Source organism: Citrus clementina, unplaced genomic scaffold (assembly GCF_000493195.1).
Source record: "Citrus clementina cultivar Clemenules unplaced genomic scaffold, Citrus_clementina_v1.0 scaffold_3, whole genome shotgun sequence".
Taxonomy (NCBI): domain Eukaryota; kingdom Viridiplantae; phylum Streptophyta; class Magnoliopsida; order Sapindales; family Rutaceae; genus Citrus; species Citrus x clementina.
This window is the reverse complement of record NW_006262339.1, coordinates 6,898,910-6,919,269: the sequence shown is the minus strand read 5'-3', so window position 1 is coordinate 6,919,269 and position 20,360 is coordinate 6,898,910. Positions and strand designations below refer to the sequence as shown.

Below are 20,360 nucleotides of genomic sequence, written 5' to 3'. Positions count from 1 at the left end.
AGTGGTGGATAAACAAGTCCACAGGAAAATATTAAAAAATCCAATCATCGTTCTTTTTTCTTTTTTTTTTCAAAACAACGGATTATTTGACGGTTAAAACAATAAACTCATTCAGTTAAATCTAATCCATTCTAATAATAATAATTATTATTATAAATTCTCTTGCATAAATTGATAAATCTCCAAAAAAAAAAAAAAAAAAAAAAATCCTGTCTGTCACCGCAATTTTTTCTCTGTCTCCGTTTCTCGTCAAACAAACAGACAAAACACAAAAACTAAAGAATCAAACTTCAGAAATGCAATACGCGTCCGTGAGACAAGACAACATCTGCAAGTTCCCTCTGAACCTTTTTGCTATCTCTCTCTCTTTCTTTGAAGGCCTCCCTTTTGATTCTCAGAACTTTCTAGTTCTCTGCGTTCTTTCTTACTTTCTTTCGTTCTTTCTTTTCTTTTTCCTCTGTTTTTTGGGGCTTGCTCTGTTTTTTAATTTTGATTTTGAGCTTGATGGGTGCAAATTTTTCTGCTTTATTTCGGGACCCAAACGGCGCAACACCTGGTTCCGCAGCAGCAAAGCCGGGACTGGGTGATTTGCCGGAGAGTTGTGTGGCTTTGATTATTGGGTCTTTGGATCCGACAGAGATTTGCAAATTGGCTAGATTGAATAGAGCTTTTCGTGGGGCTTCTTTGGCCGATTTCGTCTGGGAATCTAAATTGCCTCCTAATTATCGAACTTTGATTGAAGAAGTGTTTGGTGATTTGAAAAAGGATTTGGGTAAGAGAGAGATTTATGCCAGGCTTTGTCGAATGAATTCTTTTGATGGTGGCACCAAGGTAATTAGTTTCGTTTTCGTTTCGATTGCAAGAAACTGTGGATATCATGTGTGTGCGCGCGCGCGCGCGCGTTTTGTTATTTGGGATTTTCATTTCAACTCTTCTTCAAGTTTTTCTTTCAGATTATGAGAAAGAAGTGAATTTTTTAATGAAATTGTTTTGAACTTTGTTGTTTTCTTGTTGATTAAGGAACGAAAGATAAAATTCTTTTGTCATTACATAGCAGAATTTGTTCTCTTATCGGATATTTTAATCTTATGGCCTTGTTGGGATTTATACCATGAACCAATAGATTAGATGTTTTTTCCTTTGTTTGCAGGGGCTTTGTGAATTTGATTCTTTTTGTTCATTGGGTTGATAAGTTTGCATATAATGGTTGTGTGCAGAAAGTTTGGCTAGATAAGAGTACTGGGGGTGTCTGTCTATCCATTTCGGCCAAGGGGCTGGCGATTACTGGTATTGATGATCGGAGATATTGGAATCATATTCCAACCGAGGAATCTAGGTGAGACGTTTTAGAACCAATTAAAGTAATTTTCCATGAGAATGGGGAAATTTTCGGTTTCTTATCATATAGTATTTTTTAAGATTGGCCGATAAAGAGCCGGTGTACGGGGCAGTTTCTTGCTGAATTTCTTCAAAGTATGTTTCTTTGTTTTCTTAATTGTCCAGTTTTTAATATATTAATTGAATCATGATTGATTGATTGAATGATTGTGTGACGCCTTGATTTTGTGGGGGAATTCGAGGTTCTATGACTGCCTTTCTGTCCTTGAAGTTTTGTTATTTTACTGAGTTTTGCCTTCCCAGGGAAAGACGTTACTAGATTCCCAACTGCATGCTGTTATTGATCATTCCTGTTTCCTATAACATTGATTTGTTTGACCTGCAAATCTGTTGGCGGCATGTAGTTTCATACTATTGTTTAAAACTATTCTCTCTTTGACTTTAAGCCTTATTCAAATGTTGATTAATGAATGTAGGGAAATTATCATTCGTATACCCTATATTTGCTCTGTTATCAAAAATACTACAACACTTTGAGGGTGTATCAATCGTCCACCCTTAATTGACAAAATGTATCAGCCGACCACCAAACCGTTAGTTGCCGTTTGAAAGTTAACGGAAGTACAGTGAATTGACGATTTTACCCTTGAAAATTATCACTTGTATACCCTTAAATTCTCTTTTTATCACTTGTATACCCTTAAATTATCACTTGTATCATATGAAAAGACCAAATTACCCTTCTGATGTCATCATACTTAAACGGCAACTAACGGTTTGGTGGTTAGCTGATACATTTTGTCAACTTAGGGTGGACGATTGATACACCCTCAAAGTGTTGTAGTATTTTTGATAATGGAGTAAACTAAGGGTATACAAATGATAATTTCCCATGAATGTATTTTGAAAATTCTTTTTTCAAACAACAATTCTTTTTTATTGATATAAAGTCACTTCCCTTTCAAATCAACATCCATTTGTTGCCTTTTTTTGTCTTTTGAATCAAGGAAGATGTTTGCTTTATGACTCTGGCTGGAGTTGCGTGTTCAATAAAAGTAAATCAATATTGAAGGTTCTAGATGTTTTCTTGTTATGCTGTTTATGGTTTATGATTGAACATTTGATTAAAGATGTTTTATTATTACACTTAATAGCAAAATACAGTGTGGGAATTGATTAGCATTTCCTTTTCCTTGTGTTCAGATTCACTTCAGTTGCATATCTTCAGCAAATTTGGTGGTTTGAAGTTGATGGGGAGTTGGAGTTTCCTTTCCCGGCTGGAACTTATAGCATATTCATGAGACTGCAGTTAGGACGGGCATCCAAGAGATTTGGTCGCAGGATCTGCAGCACCGAGCATGTCCACGGTTGGGATAGAAAGCCTGTGCAGTTTCAGCTATGGACATCAGACGGTCAGCATGCTTCATCGCAATGCATTTTGAATGAACCGGGAAAATGGGTTCAGTATCACATTGGGGACTTCATAGTCGAGAATGGCAATCTTTTGACCAAGATCAAGTTCTCCATGATGCAGATCGATTGCACCCACACCAAAGGTGGTCTTTGTTTAGATTCGGTCCTAATATGCCCAAGTAAATGTACAGAGAGGTTAAAGCATTTTTGAACTGCGCTTGGCCACTCAAATGTAGGAAAAGTGAAAACACCCACATGTTGTAGAGAGGTTGGGTATCTTAAGAAAGCAGGATCAAATACTGGTAGTCCTTTTAGTCTGGAACAGGCTGATGTATATGTTATGGTCTTTTAGTGTGTAATTATCTTTCATCATTATCAAGGGCTTCTTGTATGGTGTCTTTTTTTTCTTCACAAAACGAGTGCTACTTGGTAATTGAACCATGTTGTGTGATATACTTGCGTGCTACCTCTTTTTATATCATTCTGTTCTTTGTTACTTCGCAAAGTAAAAAAATGATTCAGCCTTCATATCAATTTCCATATTGAGAATGCCGAATTTTTTTTTATCTGTCATTTATTACAAAAATAAGATTGAAACATCTTTGTGATACTTGATGCCGGATCCCCATCTTCCCCTGTAAGGGCTTAATTTTGAACTTTCTTGGATTATCCTCTCTTTTCACCTCGTCCTCTCTCAACTAGTCTTTGCCATTATAGTGATAGTTGGCTTGGATTTTGGGTCTCGTATAAGGTAGTTTTTTGCTTTTTAGCAAAAATATAAGTTAGTTAAATCTCAAGGTTGAAGGACGAATAAACCTATATCATTTGTAATAGTATCCAGCCTTTCTATTTGACCTGTAATGGCCACCTAATCTTCTGGTTCTCATAGAATTTGAGTGAAAGGCATCTCAAGGATCCGATATCAAACATGGCATAAGATTTCAAATTCCACGTTGTATAAATAATGGATATGTTTATCACATCACATTCCATGGAATTGCATTAGTTAAGTGCAATGCTATGTTCGGAAAATCTTTAAAGCTACATTATGGTGTACTGTAATACATTATAATGTGGCACTGTTCACATTAAACAAACCGGGGACGGGAGGCCAGAAATGTTGCCGCTAGTATTATTGAACTGTCAACGACAATTCTAAGATCCTTTGCATTGAGATTTGGTACAATTAAAATTCTTATTATTGAGACTATGCGATTATGTAAAAGCTTTTGCTTGTCATAAATTTAAGATAACACCTATCATATAATTCTAATGATACTAAAATATAGTTCAAATGACATTAAAGTACAAAGACAGCCCAACACATATGTTGGCTGACGATAAAAATTATTGGTTTTAATTATAAAACTTCAAATTATTAGTTGAATATAAATAATAATAATAAAATATACTAAATATGATACTGTATTACAACTTAATACAATATAATACAATATTTATTGATACGATACAACTAATGCAATACAATATAATGTGTTAAACGCACCCGATATTATATATTAGCTTAGCTTGTGAGGAAGGAAAATCACACCAGATTGTTTGGCATTGATTAACGACAGAGCAGCATGATTATATTACCAAAAAAAAGTTAAAAACACTATAGGGGTTAATTTCAAATCATTATAATATTATATCAGCGTCATGATTACATTACCAAAAAGCCTAAGCTGCTTCAAAAGCTATGTGAACCTCTATGCAGAACCACTTCCCTGGTATTCATCCCAAGTCAGAAATCACAAGTGAATAACTCAAAATGAGCAAAGTCATTAGTCATGTCTTTCTATTGTAGATCATGTCCCGGCCGCCACCCCCATCAGGAGTCCTGTTATCGTGGTACCCGTAAGCCATGCTCTGTATCACTTCAGGCAAATATTGATCTCTTCTAATGAAGTTGTCATTACTATAACTACCAGAAGGGAGCATGCTGGAGGCACTGGTAAAGGAGCTCAATTTCCCCACATGACCACTTTCTGCATTTGAGGGGAATGGAAATGATCCGTTGTTCCTGAATTCCATCATGTTCCTATCAACATTGTTTGCTATGGTTATAGCTGGAAAACCAGAATTCTTGTTATTAGGAGTTTTATGGTTTACTTTTTCCACCTCATTGTCCCCGTTGGTTCTGCTGTTATTGATCATCTCCTGCAGCAATCTTCGGATCAGGCGTTCCTCCATTGTCTTCTTCTGGTTGCATTCTGAAGAATCAAAACTTGACATGCCATCAACTGAGAAATTCTGGACAAGCCCAGACTGCATGGTTTTAGGACATTGAGATGATTTTGAAGATGCACCAGATTTGTATGACAAAGAAGGCTCCTGTTTCACTTTGCTCAATTTTGGATTGAAAGAGTTGTGTCTTAACAGTCTCTCATAATAACCAGGGGAAAGTGTTGCTCCTTCGCAGCTAGCCAAAGGCCCACAACCAGTGAAGCTAGAGCTATCATTTTCACTGTTATCAAGAATAGGTGAAGCAGCTACTAACTTTCTCCCATCATTTAAGAGATCCTGAGCACTTCTCTTCTCTAGTGATTCATCTTTCAGGGGCTTACTTCCGCTTGCTTCACAACAATAATTCTTCAAGCTCTCTAAAATTAGCAGTAGTATCAGATATGATTTTCCATGCTAGTATCAATCAGCTAACAAAGTAGTTCAAAATTTACACCACATTTGGTCAAAGTAGCATAATCAAGAGAACATATTATAGAAGAAAACAAATAAAAGAAAAGAAATCACTTACCAAACTCATTTATGATTAAAGATTTTACTCAAATTGTTATTCAAATAATTAATTATATTACATATGTTTCTAAGACATTATGACAAATAACCTCAAATTATGGGTAATACCATTCACAAATTTTCTGAACAAAGTCTAAGGGTTGAAAGTCAGGAAAAGCCAAAAGTAGGCAGAAATTTGCTAAATTTTCACTGCAAAATACAAAATCCTTGGAAAGCAAAAAGTATATGCAATGTTAAAACCAAAATCAAATTTCCAACAAAGGAAGCCAAAATTTATAACATATTGCAAGCCAACAACAGCAGTATATGAGATATCAATTACCTATAGGTCCAGTGTTACTATTCAAGCTGAATGAAATTAAGTCTTTCATACTGTTGACAATCTCAGCTATCTGTAAAACAATAATACAGCAAATTATCTCAAGACTTGGAATTTCTTTTCAACCAGAGTGAATTATGTATATGTACCTGTAATGATCTAACATATCGCTTGGGAAATCCCAAATCATCAACCAAATCTAACTCTGTATTTCTCGCAAGTTGACAACCAGCCACCAGAAACCTGAAGTAAGGAAAATTATCAATAACTAGATAATATTTCTAAGTATTGCTTCCTCTATAGTGGTCTTATACAACCAAAGTATTTTCCACACAAAAGGAGTAGGCAAAATTATTTGTCCACTCATGAAAATTCTCTGAGTGAAGGTCCGAGTTACTAGATACGTAAAAAGCACATAAATAGAGAGTATAAAATAGGCTCTTTCTAACTCATAAATTAACAAAACATTGCAGCACTATAGCAATCTTTACAGGTTTAAATGTTTATTCTTCATCATCACTTAATCAGTCAACATGAGGGAAACAGAAATCATAGGGGACCTCCACCAAAGGCCAATGGAACTTGCATGACAAATTTTTCATTTGAGGGTGGTGCCAAAATTCATTCACTGGAAGAAGGTATTGAACACTTACATATTGCAATTAGCTTGTAAATTGTGTGGTGTTGCACCATCAGATCCACTGTAAATAGTGCTTTCATAATTTTGTGCTGTTTGAACCAACTGATTAACCTGGAAACAAGGAAATTTTTTCAAGAATTTAAAACAACAGGGTCGCCCCACAGACAACTGTTAACCAAGTATAGAACCTAAGTACAAGATCACAAATCAAGACTTTTAATTAAAGAACAGACTACATCAATCCTAAGAATCACTACCTGAGGAGCAACCAAATTCCGAGGCAAAAATTCTTCATGTTGCCATGCACAAAACTCCCAAGAAAGTATCTGAAAATATTATGGATATCATAAACATAAGGTTAACAAGATTAATTAACCAAGTCAATATTAAATGGACCTTACTGACCTTCAGATCAGGAGTGAACACTATACGAAGTTTACCCTCTCGAACAACACGACATTGCTCAAAGACAGTCTCTTGAACTGCTTTGCCATATTCCAATATCATCAATCCAGAAAATTGAACACGCTCATGTGGCATATCCAGATATAAGAGTTCATCAATGACACCACTCTCAAACATTACTTTATTAAGCCTTGGAAATGCTTCCAAATTTGCTTCTACCATGCAGATAAGGATAGAAAGCAGTTACACACCACCAAACATATTCAAATAATCAGGATAACTGTTGTCAACAATTTAACAACAGGTAAAAACGTCTTGCACTTACCAAACCCCCTTCCTGGTTTAGTACCACATAGATCACACTGCCAAGCATCCTGAAAAGCCAACAGGAAGACCAAACAATATTCAAACTAAGCAGTTTCATACAAAACGAATGACAAAATAAATGGAAAGGATATTCACAAAAGAAGATTTGCGTAACAGAGAAACAACAGACAGTAAGAAAACTGACCACAGCTGCCTTGGGGAAAAAACCAAAGGCATGGTGTCCCGCATTATCATACATAGAAAAACACCACCTTTTCTTAGCGCAAGGGGCAAAATACTCGGCCACAAATTTCCTCCAGTAGGCAATGCCATTTTCCTGTAAAAACAAACAATGAGAGTTAGAGCACCTTCAAGAATATCACTAAACAGAGAATGAAGTGGGAGCATACTGTTAAAAGACAGCAAGAGGGTGTGCGAGGAAACCCCACATAGATACTATCAGCTCAATGTCCTCAAATGAAAATATAAAAGGTTTTGTAATAGTTATACAATTAAACTATTAACTCACAGATGGTCTATGCCGCAGATGATACATGTATTGCATTATCCGGCGTGAACATACTCCACTATGCAATGCATATGCAGCAGGGACTTGATGCATTGGCTGCTGTAACTGGTGATGCCTCATCTGCTGCTGCTGCATCTTATCTATGTCAACTGCCCCAAATTCAGGAGTAGAATGTAAAATATTTTGCTGCTCACTTTTTGATCCGAGCTGCAATGTGTTCAATCTCGGCTTCTTTTGCATCTCAGTTGAAGCACAGATATCGAGTTTTTTATCATTAGAAGATTCACCTTGACGTCTGTGCAAGTCAGGCGGAGATGTAGCAGATAAACCTCTCTGCTGTTGTTTCCTTTTCCGTGGCTGTGAGCTATTAATGCCTAAATGGGAGGTCTGCTGCAATGTGGAGGAACCATCTGTGTTCGAAGAACCTGTACTGCCCGAGCTATGTGATGAGAACACAGGCAATGGAGGTAAATTAAGATAAGAGTACATATCTGCACTGGCACTTCGATGCGATTGAGGACCCATAGAAATTGCTGAGCTACTATTGGGAAGTAAAGAACTAAACCTACTCAGTCTGTAGTTTGTAGTTTCTTGCACAATTGTTTGATTTCTCAACCCAGTGACCATACCCTCATTTATATTAGCAGCAGAACCTGACAAATTTCCAGAAGATGCATTCAATAGGGAAGCTACTGCAGCCCGGTATTGTCCATCATTTTGTAGTAAGTGATTAGAGCTTGAGGGCTGCATAGTGTCTCCAGTCACCTGATTCAGTACCCCAGAGGAGAATGCGAATTGGTACTTGGAATCAGAGAAGGCCTCAAGAGCCATCCCAGAACCTGAAAACCTTAGCAATGAGAAGAAAATATCAATGATCGTCACATCAGTCTTTAGGCAGAAGTAACAAGAAATGAAAACCTAATTTAACAAGCGAAAAGAAAGTTGTATCTAGCACCAAAGAATGCACACATACACACAAACACCTCCACCCACCAACAAACTGTCCATGGTTTAGCTATCAGACTAACATGAATGCAGCATCTCAAACCATTTTTGCAACAGAAAATTTAAGCATTTTATTTCATTTTCAGAGTTGTTCTACTCTGAAGCTTGAGAAAAACCCACAAGAAAGGCAACAATTTCCCCAGAAACAAACAGAGAGATCCCTAAAACTAAATTTAGAGAATCAAACAAGCACAAACCCGCATACACACAAAAATGTTAAAACGAAGTTCAAATGAAGCACTTCTGAATCAAGCACAATGAAGGCCAACTTAACCTAAAAAATTGTAGCTAGGCAGCTGTAGAAACTGAGAAAAACATAAAGAGGCACATTTTAACAAATGGGTTACATAATGCTCAGGTAACTGAGCTCTGCGTGTTCCTTTCAGCTTCACAAGCACCTAAAAGAAACCCCAAAGTTCAAGCCTTTACCATCTTTCCCAGCATTTTCCCACATTTTCCCATCAACCAAACAGTCGTTTTCCCAAAACCCGCATCATGAAACACAAAACCCAGAAAGTCAAAATGTCAAAAAACAAAAAACTACAATAACATTTAAAAAACAAGTGAGACAATAATATATACCTAGTAGTATCTGACTATCTGTTTTGAAGTCTCTCTCTTTTTTTTTATCTTTGTTTTTTTGCTAGAAACAAATACAAAAGAAAAGATTTTTGAGTAAGACAACCATGAAAGTTGATGTTTTTGAGGAGGCTCTTATAGCGAGCGGGAAGAGGCAAGAGTGTGTCAGTGACTCAGTGGCACCGTGTAAGAGAGCAGTGACCGCCTGCTGCCAGTTGGAGGGGGTTATGCAACCGGTCTGCTCGGTCACTGTAAAGGGACACGTGTGAAATAGGGATATGACGCGTGCTTCCTTGCGGGGGTTTGCATGGTGGCATTAAATTGTTTTAAATTTTCACATGTCCTTTTCTTCTCTTTTCTCGGTTCCTTTCTAATTCTGCCTTCACAGTTTGTTGCTGTTTCATCGCTGTCATTACAACAATTAATAATTAATATTTAATATTTATGTCTTCATTTAAAAAAAAAATTAATATTTTTCCCACTCTACATTTAGATTACAACAATTTCAAATAAAAATGGCTCTTTTCCTTCTCACATAATAGGGGAAGGCTTCTTAAATTGTTAGCAAGAATAGATATTTGAATTATTTAATAGAGCTCTATATTGTGCTAAAACAAAGCAGTAGAGAACATGGTGTAACAATTCAGAAAGAAAAAGTCTCGTTTCTTAATTCAGCATATTTATGAAATTGGTTATATACTTTTAAAATATTAGATTCCCTTATATTTTTAATTAAATATTTATCCATCACATTCATCCAACTTAGGGTGCATTTCGGGGTAAGGTGTTGTAATTTTTAAATTATAATTATTGTGGAGTAAAAACTATGGTTGTAGAGTAGAATTGAGAAAAAAAGACTGTTGATGTGCCAAAACCCAATCAAACAAACAAACACCTTGGCAGTTGGACTTTGGTCATTCAACTGCTATACATTACTCCCAAACGCACCCTCAATAGCATGGATGTATAGTTAAACAGTAATATTTATATGCTCATCCATGTACATTTCTGTGGATTCAATTGATGAATGTTTAAGTTGTTATTTCAAAAATTCATAGAATTTGTTTGTTAAACATCTAAAGTCTAAAATTTTCTTAATCAAATCTTTTTTAAATTTTATTTTTTTTATATTTGATATATGATTTTTAAATATTTATATCTGAATATAAAAAATAAACTTTTATAATTTTTATCTCAACGAGAAAAGATCTTAATAGGAAGCAAATGTCATATCCCAAAAACATATATATTAAATATACTTATTTTCTAAATTATAAAACCTAATCTCTTTTATTTTTTTGATTTACAAGAATGTAAGTGTCAAATAATTATATTTAAGATATGTTGTATTTATAAAATAGTGGGGCTATTTGAACCCACCAAAATACTCATTAAATCCAATATTTAATAATTTTTTTAATAAAAAAGTCCATGTAGAAAGTTACTATAATAGATGGGACTAAATAATTAAATTAATTAAAAAAGGCTTTTCTCTGCGATGCCACATTTTAGAAAAACAAATAAGATATCATCTATATTCAGATATTAAAAAAAACAAATATATCATTAAAACATTTGTATTCAGATCTATTTAAACTTTAGAAAAATTCATACTTATTCAAATTTCAGGAAAATTCATAACCATTCAAATTTCAAAATAAAAAACAAGTAGTACCTAAGTTTAGACTCTGCATACTTCAAAAATAATGATAGAATAACATAGTCAAACTCTAATCAATTTTGGTCAATATCATAGTTTTATTATATATAAAATGGATCAATATAACAGAATTCATCAAATAATTATTTTCCTCATAAGTAGATAAGTGTACGAAGACCTAAATCTAACTATATTGAAAAATAAGGGAGGGGGAAAAAAGGATGATACCAAATTTGACCTTATTAATAATGGTATAATTTTTAATTAATTAACCTGTATCAATTAATTTCTGTTGTGTTAAGTTAGACTTAATTTTTGTTCAGGTGATGTTCATATAGTTTTATTTAACTAACTATGACCTTTTACATTTTAAAAATGGACCTTTCTATGTTACAGAATCTGTAACATACAACCACCCAAAAACTAATTTTTTTACACCTCTAAGTGGGTGTTGCTATTCAAACAATTCAGGGACTGTGTAAAATTTGTTTTGGGTGAGCTGTAAGTTACAGAGCAGCACCCTTTAAAAATAAATAAAATGTTGTACTTGATCCTCTCAAGATTTGCTTTTTCACTTTACATCTTTCAAAGATATTATCTTCTCTGTGTCGTCAAAGACTGCTTTTAAACAAGAAAGAATAATTATAATGATAATTAATTACTTGTAAATCAAGCGATGATGTTTATTTTAAGGGGGTAAAAGAAAAAAAACAACCTATTGGCTTTACATTCCGATAATGGTAAATGACTCAGTCGCATCGAATATTTATAATTTAATTCCTCTCCAATATGATAGTGATTTTCTCCCATGATCAGATTTCTCTTTAATATAAGAATAATATTTTAGACTGAGCCATAATACAAACAATAGCGATTGGTCTCACTAATTTTCTAATTATAAAGATCAGTTTTACAGTAATTATAACTTTTACAAGGAAAAAGGAGGAAAAAAATAATGATTTACTTCACATTTTATTGATAATTTTTATTATAAAATATTATTACTTAACATTATTATATAAGATATATAACTATCCTTAATGGTTAAAAATATAAAATAACATAATTTTATTTTTTCACAACCGTTAAATTTTCATTAATTATAAGACACAATTACGTACTTCACATAATAAAACAAGGAAACAAACTCCTCATTATAATTATCAATACAACGTGACTAATAATAGACCGAATACGCAACCGGCAACCCTGCAATGGACCGGATAGTGTCGTGTCAGTGCCATCAAGTCCAACCCTGAAAATCAAGCTTTACAGCAGACTAATTACTGCACCAGAAAGATACCGTACTGAAATCACAATGATAATTGCACTCTATTTTCAGGTTTCAATAATTATATATTTATTCACATTAATTTGACATCGACCCGTTTTGTAGAAACTGGAGAGTCTGAACCCTGTCTTCTCAATAATAAGCCAAAAAGTTATCACCTCTTTGTCTTTGTTTTTATTGCTAGCAGTGACTCAGTAACTTTTGACAGAATCCTGCTGGAATTGACGATCGTCAAGGGCTTAGCTCAATCCAATCATGAAGTTTAAAACCAGATGCAAGAAACGCAGCAGGGTTGTTTGTCTATTGAGTTTCAATAACAGAGTCCAAAATACGTGCTCCAAAATTACAACTACAAAACTGTTAACTGTTCACCTCTCTGTCTACTGATCAGTAAAAATAAAATCTCGAGAGCACTACAGAATGTTTGGAACTAAACAGGGAGATGTTCTTACTACCATGTGTACTATGGGACGATGGGGCATATATAACTCATTGCGCAACCAAAAACATGTAAAATCATTGGTTCTATTGGTCATTATTATTGGGCCGACGATATGGCATGTATTTGTGATCCTTTGCAGCATTCTTCCTTCGTCTTTTCTCAATGAATGATTCAACTTTGCCAGACCCCTGTTGTATCAAGAAATTTATCAGTGAGCTAAAACCATCTTTACCAGGATAATTATCATACCTGACATACTTATTGACACAAGAAAGTCAGATGTGTACCTTGAGCTTGTTATATTTCTCAATGAGTCTTTGCTTGCGGATTTCCGCTGCAAAAAAAAATATATATAACAGAGTCAGCTTTCATATACTTTGTGAATGTTTGCTTGTCGTTTATTTAGTCACATTATGTACAAAAATCTATATAATAAACTGTCATTAAACAAAAGATTTATGTGTCGCCGAAAAAGTACGTAATCACAAAAAAACGAAGGAAGAGTAGAGAGTAATGGGCAAAGAAATTTAATAGATTAGTCACTATTACTATTAGCAATTGCCTCCTATTTCACCATTAACACCACCAACACAACTATATCCATCACCAACACGAGCTCAACTCAACCACAAACACAACCTCCACGATTATCATGAAGAAGTAAATAAAGGATAAAGATCACTGGCAGATACAGAGTTACTTCAAATTGCCTGCAGGGAACTCCTCCCACTCCCCCAACATTGTTATTGCCACTACGTCCATACTATTCTTACATCATTTGATTTTAATACTAGACACAAATTGTGATTTTGCATGCCATTTACCAAACATGCTCTAACTTTTGCAAAGAAGTAACAGAATATTAATCAGTGACTCAGCATTTTAATTTGTAACTATGAACCATAAAACAGCATTTTAATTTGTAATTATGAACCATAAAATAACCATAGGCCAATAGCCCCAAAACATTGAAAAGTGCCAGTATAGGGGGAGAAAGGGAGAGGAAACAGAAGAGAACAATAACATTACAGTTTTTAAGATAAAAGGGCCGTTTCCCGTGCTTCGCTGCTTCTCTCTCTTTCTTCTTGTGCTCAGCCAATATAGCAGCATCAGTGCTCTTTGTTGACTCAAACCTTAATTGCTTGTCCTGATGGATATCATGAAATATATCAAGGTTCAAGAGAATCTCTAAAACAATTTGATATAGACCTGATTAAGACTATAGTTTCTTTCCAAAAAGAAAAGCACTTACAATCCAAGATATACGCTTCTTCAATTTGTCAACAGCATTCGGATCATTGGTTTTCTTCAATTGCTTCTTCAGCTCCTGTTTTATCCACAGAGCAACAATGCTGAGAAAGAGAATAGATGAAGAGACAACATAAATAAATCTCCACAAGTAATGATTTTAAGAAGATCACCTCTTTTTCTGCAGGAAGGGTATTTTCAAAAAGAAAATCATATCTTTTCCTAAACCTACAAGATCAAATAAAAAGTACAAGTAAGGCAGCAAAGATTATTCCAAAGACGTATAATATGGACTCCCACAACAAGAGAAATTGTATATTAATGGGTATGAAAAAATATGTAGAGGATTAACAAGACCCCAAAAAAGTATCATTTGCGTTCTACTTGCTTGCTCCCGTTCACTCCTTGACGTTTTACAGATACAATAGCTTGTGATTTTAGCAACCATACTTGGTAACTTCAGAAATTTAAAAAGAGGCAGCAACAAGAAACATAGAACCCAGTAATATCACAGCGACAACCAATGTAACAAAACTGATACAAAGGCATACAGGGAAGAGGAGAGAGAGTGAGAAAAAAAGAAGCTTACCCCTCAACATCAAGATTTCCACACAATGACTCGAAACGTGGATCACGTACCACCTGAACAAAATGAAGCAAACTATTCAAACAAATAATCCTATTTAAATTAATCACAGTAGGCAGCCAGTAAGTTGATTGCTGCTTCAAGAGAAAACCATAACACTCTTCCTCTAATAAGATGCAATGGTGTGAAGCATGAAATTTCAGATCCTAAAAAGAAAGGATAAAGCAACACTCGGCAAAGCTCAGTAAGCTCAAAACCAAAATAAAACCATTTGACCATCATTAAAATCACAGGAATATAAATCACCATTCATATTTTGAACTAGTTACAATGCTTCTGCTGACATGTGACAAGTAACCAACTTTTATATAACCTATAATTCAAAAGAGCAATATGAAAAATGAAACATACCCTTTTAGGTGCTTGAACAACCTCTCTAAACCGACTCACCGGCTTCTTTGCACTAACCTCCATCGGCCTTCACATGTAAAAACCACAATCACTATACATTAAAATCAACAAAATCCAATATAAAATTTTTTTAAAAGAAAAGATAAATGAAATAACCTGTTTTTGTTAGCCCTGCCAGCTTTCTTTTCCTGACTATTCTTTCTATAAACCAAATGCGATCCATCAGAGCGGGCCTTTAGTAGGTCCTCGAATGTAATTTCTGCCAGTTCACGCTCTATCTCTTCCTCCTATAACCGAGCACAATTTTTTTAATAAAAAAATACAACAGCTTCGATAGGTGTAACTATAAAAAACAGAAAAAGAAATTGAGATTTTTTGTGAAGATTATTACCTCTTCTGAAGAAGTAACAGAAGTGGTTTTGTTGTCTTCTTCAGACTCCTCCTTGAACTTGGTTTTGCTTGAACCCGCAGTTGCATTATTGGGTTTCTTCATTTTCAGTTCCAACAACTCTGAACTAAAACCAATTATGATCAGCTCAATCTAAGAGCTGTGCTAGTCTCCTCTCAAAATAGAGAAGAGAGAGATGGGAAATTCCTTATGGAAGGAGGAGAGAGAAAAAATATTAATGAAATTAATATAGTCATGTCATCTAATCCTCACCATTCATTTTTGTTAAATCTAATGGTTTAAAATTATTTTTAAAGATTATATTTATATTTGTGTCCTTTAAAGCTAGGGGTGGGCAAATTCAGCTTCGGTTCCGGTTGCTCGGGTTTCAATTTGGGTTGCAACCCATTAGGGTTGGAGAACTCAACCCAATTGGGTTCGAAGCTCAAGCCCAAACCGAACTCAATCAAATTAAATTCAGTTTGGTTCGGATTTAAATTTTGGTTATAAACTTGGATTCAGGTTGCAATTCAGGTTCGACCTTAGTATTGGCAGTATGAATATTTTCTGCACAGTACAATGATTGGTATTATGAATGTAGCTTTGACTCTCAACACATTGCAGTTTTTAAAACAAAAGGGGGCATTATTACGCGTTCGTGTTTGTATTCCCCAGATCAGTTTCCAAATTGCCTATTCTAATGGCCAGATCAATAATGCAAAAAATTGAAAAACAAATATCAATTACGAACCAAGCATACTCAACAAGTCCTTTTGGCCATGCCCGATTGAGTTATAAACAGCCATTATACAAATTTGAAATTATAATAAAACTGTCCCATTCATGCAGCATTTGAAATTGCTATAAAACGTATGTAAATTTGAAATTACCTAGTGCGGCTGATGATGGTGAACGAACACGGAGGCAGCGTAAGTAGAGACGACAGCAGCTGGAACTCGGAAGTGAATTGGCTCAAAATGGCGGAGACGACAGCAGCTGAAGCCTGGAACGAGGAAGAAAATCGGCTCAAGGACAGCTAGACGCAGCGCCGGCGCACCTGAACGGATTTGACAGCTGCGGCGGCGTGGGCCTTTGATAGCTTTGGCGGGTTTAGGGCTGTGTGTGACTGTGTTTGAGCGAGTGTGTCGTTAGGCGTTAGGGATTGCGCGATTGTGAAGATTGATGAAGAAGCGAAGGAGATTGCGTTCGCCGTCGTCAGCCGGCAATTGTGCAGATTGAAGAAGAAGAGAGGGAGATTTGACTGGAGGTTTTTAATTAAATATGCCTTAAAAGTAGGTATTTAGTTAAATATACCCATATTTAAAAATTATTTAAATATATCTTTTTACGTGGTACATTATTTAAAATATCTTTAAAAAAAATATAAAATACACATAACTCACGATACTCTTTATTTCGCACTCTTTTAACTCCACACAATAAAAATTCACACTACACTTAAAATCACTCACAAACAGTTAATGTACTGATATTTTTATTTGCAGTTGGGTATATTATTCATCCCATGAATAAGGTATTTGAAACTTTTTATTTTTTATTTTGGGCTATCTATTCAATTTGTTGATATTATATTATTTTTAGGGTTTTGTTTGGTTTGTGATAAATACTAAAGCAACTCATATTTTCACTACATTTACATTATATGACTGTTATTTGATGGATTTTATAACTGCATTTGTTAAAACCTGAAGTTGTTGTTAATTTTTTTTTCTGCACTCGACATACACGACAGCAGTCGTGTATGTATGTATTTACACGACTGTAGTCGTGAAAATGTACAAAAAAATTTAATTATTATGACACCTTATCATTCTATTGGTTCAAAAAATATATATTTTTCACTATATATATCCTTTTACTATTACTAGACTATAGTCGTGTATGTTAATAAGTTACACGACTACTAGCATGTACATATAAACTGACATACTATAATTGTGTATATATGTAAAATGTTCCAATTGTTATGAGATCCCAACATTTTTTTAAGAAAAAATATGTCCTTTGATTATTTACTGAGTCATGTATTTTTACAACTTACACAATTTCTGTCATGTATGTATGAATTTACATGACAATAATCGTGCAAGTTTGAAAGATATATTAGTTGTTATGACACCTAACATTCTGTTAGTACAAAGATTATAGTTATATTTTATTAAATATATCATCTGACTGTTTACAGAACTATAGTTGTGTATTTTAGCAAGTTACACAACTATTGTCGTGTAAATTATCAATTACACGACATCAGTCGTGTAAATAGACAGACAAATCCACACTTCGTTATAAATCTTGTTTGATTTTATTTTTGTATTTGTTGTATAATCAACTGTTGTATTATTACAGGAAATGACTTCAATACGTGTGCCTATTATGTTTTGTGGTGAATGGATTGAGCAAAACAACCATTATAGATTTAATGGTACGGAGGCAAGAAGGATCATGGTGCCCCGTTCTACAACGTATGCACAATTGATAGAAAAAGTATCTCGGGTTATTTGTATTGATATTTCTGAATTTGATATTGAAATGAAGTTCAAGCTCAAAACATTCGATCCAATGCCGCCCGTCCCAATTATGAATGATGATGATGTAGATTATTTTCCAGAGGAAACAATTAGTGGAGCTGAGTTGAAGATTCTTCTTTGCATTACCTACCAAAGAAAATAGATTTTGGTTACCCCTATTACTCATGTGGACCCTAATTTTAGGCCAGATAACTGTCCAGAAGAACCTGTTGAGCCATATGTCGAAGGTGAAGGTTTAAGCCCAAACAATTTTATTGATGAAGATCAGTCAATATTCGAATTTGTTCTTGAAACACAACCTAATGATAGAAGGTCAAATGAGGAAAATGTGAATGTTATTGTTCATGATGATGTTGATGGGATAACAGTTAGTGATCCAACACTGGGGAATGTAGCATATTCCAATAATAGATATATGCTTAGAGTTAATTTGTTTGCATGCAGCAGTTCATTTGACACTGATAACTTGTATTCTAATACTATTAACTTGCCATCTATGGAAGTTGTTGGTGATAGTAATTGGTTAATGGGAAAAATGTTGTTTAGTTCAAAAGAAGAGTTGCAACAAGTGCTTTTTATGGAAGCTCTAAGGAAAAAATTTGAGTTTAAAACCTTCAAGTCAGAGAAGAATATTCTTGTTGTTAAGTGTGTTGACGATACTTGTAAGTAGCGACTTCGTGCTATGAAGTTTGGAAGTTTAAATATGTTTAAAATCACAAAGTATTATAGTGTCCATAGTTGTGCACTTGATGTCCGTAAGAGAGATCATCGTCATGCTTCATTTAAACTTATCGGACATAAGATTTGTCATAAGTTTGATGGTGCTTTGTCCTCATAAAGGCCTGGTGATATCAGAGAAGATTTTCAGAAACAATTTGGGTATGAAATAAGTTATCACAAGGCATGGAAAGTAAGAGAATATGCAATGGAGAAAGTTAGAAGCACGCCTGAGGATTCATTCAAGTTACTCCCTTTATACATGGAAATGTTAAAGAAGAAAAATTCGGGCACCTGCATGTTTCTTGAAGTTGACAATGCAAATAACTTTAAATATTTTTTTATGGCAATTGGGGGTTGTATACATGGATTTATTTCATCAATAAGGCCAGTCATTGCAATTGATGGAACGTTCTTGAAGGGAAAATTTAAAGGAACTTTGTTCATTGCGACGACACTTGATGGTAACAATCAACTTTATCCTGTTGCATTTGGTGTTGGTGACAGTGAGAATGATGCATCATGGGGATGGTTTCTAATGAAGTTAAAAGTAGCAATAGGTGAAGTTCCTAATTTGGTTTTCATTTTTTATAGGCACTCAAGTTTCCAAAAGAATGTTAAGATCGCATTCCCAAATGCTGCATATGGTATTTGTACGCACCATTTAAAGCAAAACTTACGAGCTAAGTTTAAAGAAATCGAGGTAGGTGCAATTGTTGAACTAGCTGCAAAAGTTTATCGACCACAACATTTTAATTACTTTATGAATGAGATACAAAAAGTCGATGAAAGAGTTGTAAAATATCTTCAAGATGCAGGGTATGAGAAGTGGGCTCGTTCTCATTTTGATGGGTTGCGTTATAGTATTATGACAACAAACATAGCAAAATCCATGAATTCTGTTCTTAAAAACCCCCAACAGTTGCCCATTCACAAGTTATTGGATTCGATCATTGATAAGCTACGGGAGTGATTTTGTGATAGGTGAGAAGAGATAATTAATTGTCATACACGACTTACAAAATGGGCTGAAAATGAGTTGTTACAAAATCTGAGAATTCTCGTACATATAAAGTGGTGACACTAAATATGTATGAGTTTATTATTAAAAATGGTGACCTCAATGGTCAAGTCAACATTCTTGACAAGACATGCAGTTGTCGGGAATTTCAACTTGATCAACTACCTTGTGAACATGCATTAGCTGTTTGTAGGTGTTGAGAAACATTGTCTGTATATGACATGTGTTCTCATTACTATTCCAATGAAGCATGGGTTGCAGCATACGCAAAAATAATATATCCTATTGGCACAGAAGAAGAATGGGAGGTTTCAGAAGAAGTGCAAAGTAATGAGGTTTTGCCCCCTGTGGAAAAGCGAAAAAAAGGTCGGCCACAACAAATTAGGATACCATCACAAGGCGAAGAGAAGTTGCGCCGTAAGTGTGGTAGGTGTGGTTCTCGAGGACATAATCGACTAACTTGCAGTGCACCAATCCCACTGTCTAACAATAAGCCCGTAGTTAGACCGAATGAAACATAAACAAGCACATGTACTATTATGAACCTTATATACTTGTTATTTTTTGTTGTTTAATTTTTTTAAAATCTTTCATATTTAGTGATAAATTTCTACTTTTTTTATTTCGCAGAGGAATAATTATGTTCGTGTGGCTTTCTAAGAATACGTATTGAAAAGAGGCGACCAGAGGCTTATAAAATATAGACCGAGTGTTTGGGTTGAATATGCCAAAAATTTATGATGAATGTTA

The 20,360-nt window shown here is 34.6% G+C and overlaps 3 protein-coding genes across 12 annotated transcripts; 1 reads left to right on the top strand and 2 right to left on the bottom strand.

Annotated features, from left to right (window-relative positions):
• Positions 1 to 203: 203 nt before the first annotated feature.
• LOC18048170 (F-box protein PP2-A12) lies at positions 204 to 3,202 on the top strand. Its single transcript, XM_006440481.2, has 3 exons — positions 204 to 831; positions 1,218 to 1,336; positions 2,542 to 3,202. Exons 1-3 carry the CDS (start codon positions 505 to 507, stop codon positions 2,960 to 2,962), a joined length of 867 nt encoding a protein of 288 aa, XP_006440544.1. The 5' UTR covers positions 204 to 504; the 3' UTR covers positions 2,963 to 3,202.
• Positions 3,203 to 4,378: 1,176 nt separating this feature from the next.
• On the bottom strand, positions 4,379 to 9,389 carry LOC18049468 (probable transcriptional regulator SLK3). Of its 7 annotated transcripts, none has more exons than XM_024189045.1 (10): positions 9,298 to 9,389; positions 7,711 to 8,557; positions 7,387 to 7,518; positions 7,201 to 7,249; positions 6,876 to 7,090; positions 6,728 to 6,796; positions 6,484 to 6,581; positions 5,980 to 6,073; positions 5,834 to 5,903; positions 4,379 to 5,357 (listed from the first exon to the last, which is right to left on the bottom strand). In XM_024189045.1, the coding sequence occupies exons 2-10, from the start codon at positions 8,539 to 8,541 to the stop codon at positions 4,543 to 4,545; spliced, it is 2,373 nt and encodes a 790-aa protein (XP_024044813.1). In that variant the 5' UTR covers positions 8,542 to 8,557; positions 9,298 to 9,389; the 3' UTR covers positions 4,379 to 4,542. The 7 variants fall into 7 exon arrangements, with proteins under 7 accessions (XP_024044813.1, XP_024044815.1, XP_024044811.1 ...); XM_024189047.1 differs by having other exon boundaries at positions 7,711 to 8,549; XM_024189043.1 differs by lacking the exon at positions 9,298 to 9,389 and adding an exon at positions 8,990 to 9,270.
• A 3,129-nt stretch (positions 9,390 to 12,518) lies between these two features.
• On the bottom strand, positions 12,519 to 16,576 carry LOC18049467 (rRNA biogenesis protein rrp36). 4 transcript variants are annotated; one of them, XM_006440479.2, is made up of 10 exons: positions 16,211 to 16,576; positions 15,324 to 15,447; positions 15,089 to 15,219; positions 14,933 to 14,999; positions 14,525 to 14,577; positions 14,109 to 14,163; positions 13,940 to 14,014; positions 13,717 to 13,834; positions 12,975 to 13,021; positions 12,519 to 12,875 (listed from the first exon to the last, which is right to left on the bottom strand). In XM_006440479.2, the coding sequence occupies exons 2-10, from the start codon at positions 15,423 to 15,425 to the stop codon at positions 12,771 to 12,773; spliced, it is 753 nt and encodes a 250-aa protein (XP_006440542.1). In that variant the 5' UTR covers positions 15,426 to 15,447; positions 16,211 to 16,576; the 3' UTR covers positions 12,519 to 12,770. The 4 variants fall into 4 exon arrangements, with proteins under 4 accessions (XP_006440542.1, XP_006440541.1, XP_024044809.1 ...); XM_006440478.2 differs by having other exon boundaries at positions 15,324 to 15,442; XM_024189041.1 differs by lacking the exon at positions 14,109 to 14,163 and having other exon boundaries at positions 13,940 to 14,039.
• Between the last annotated feature and the right edge of the window lie 3,784 nt (positions 16,577 to 20,360).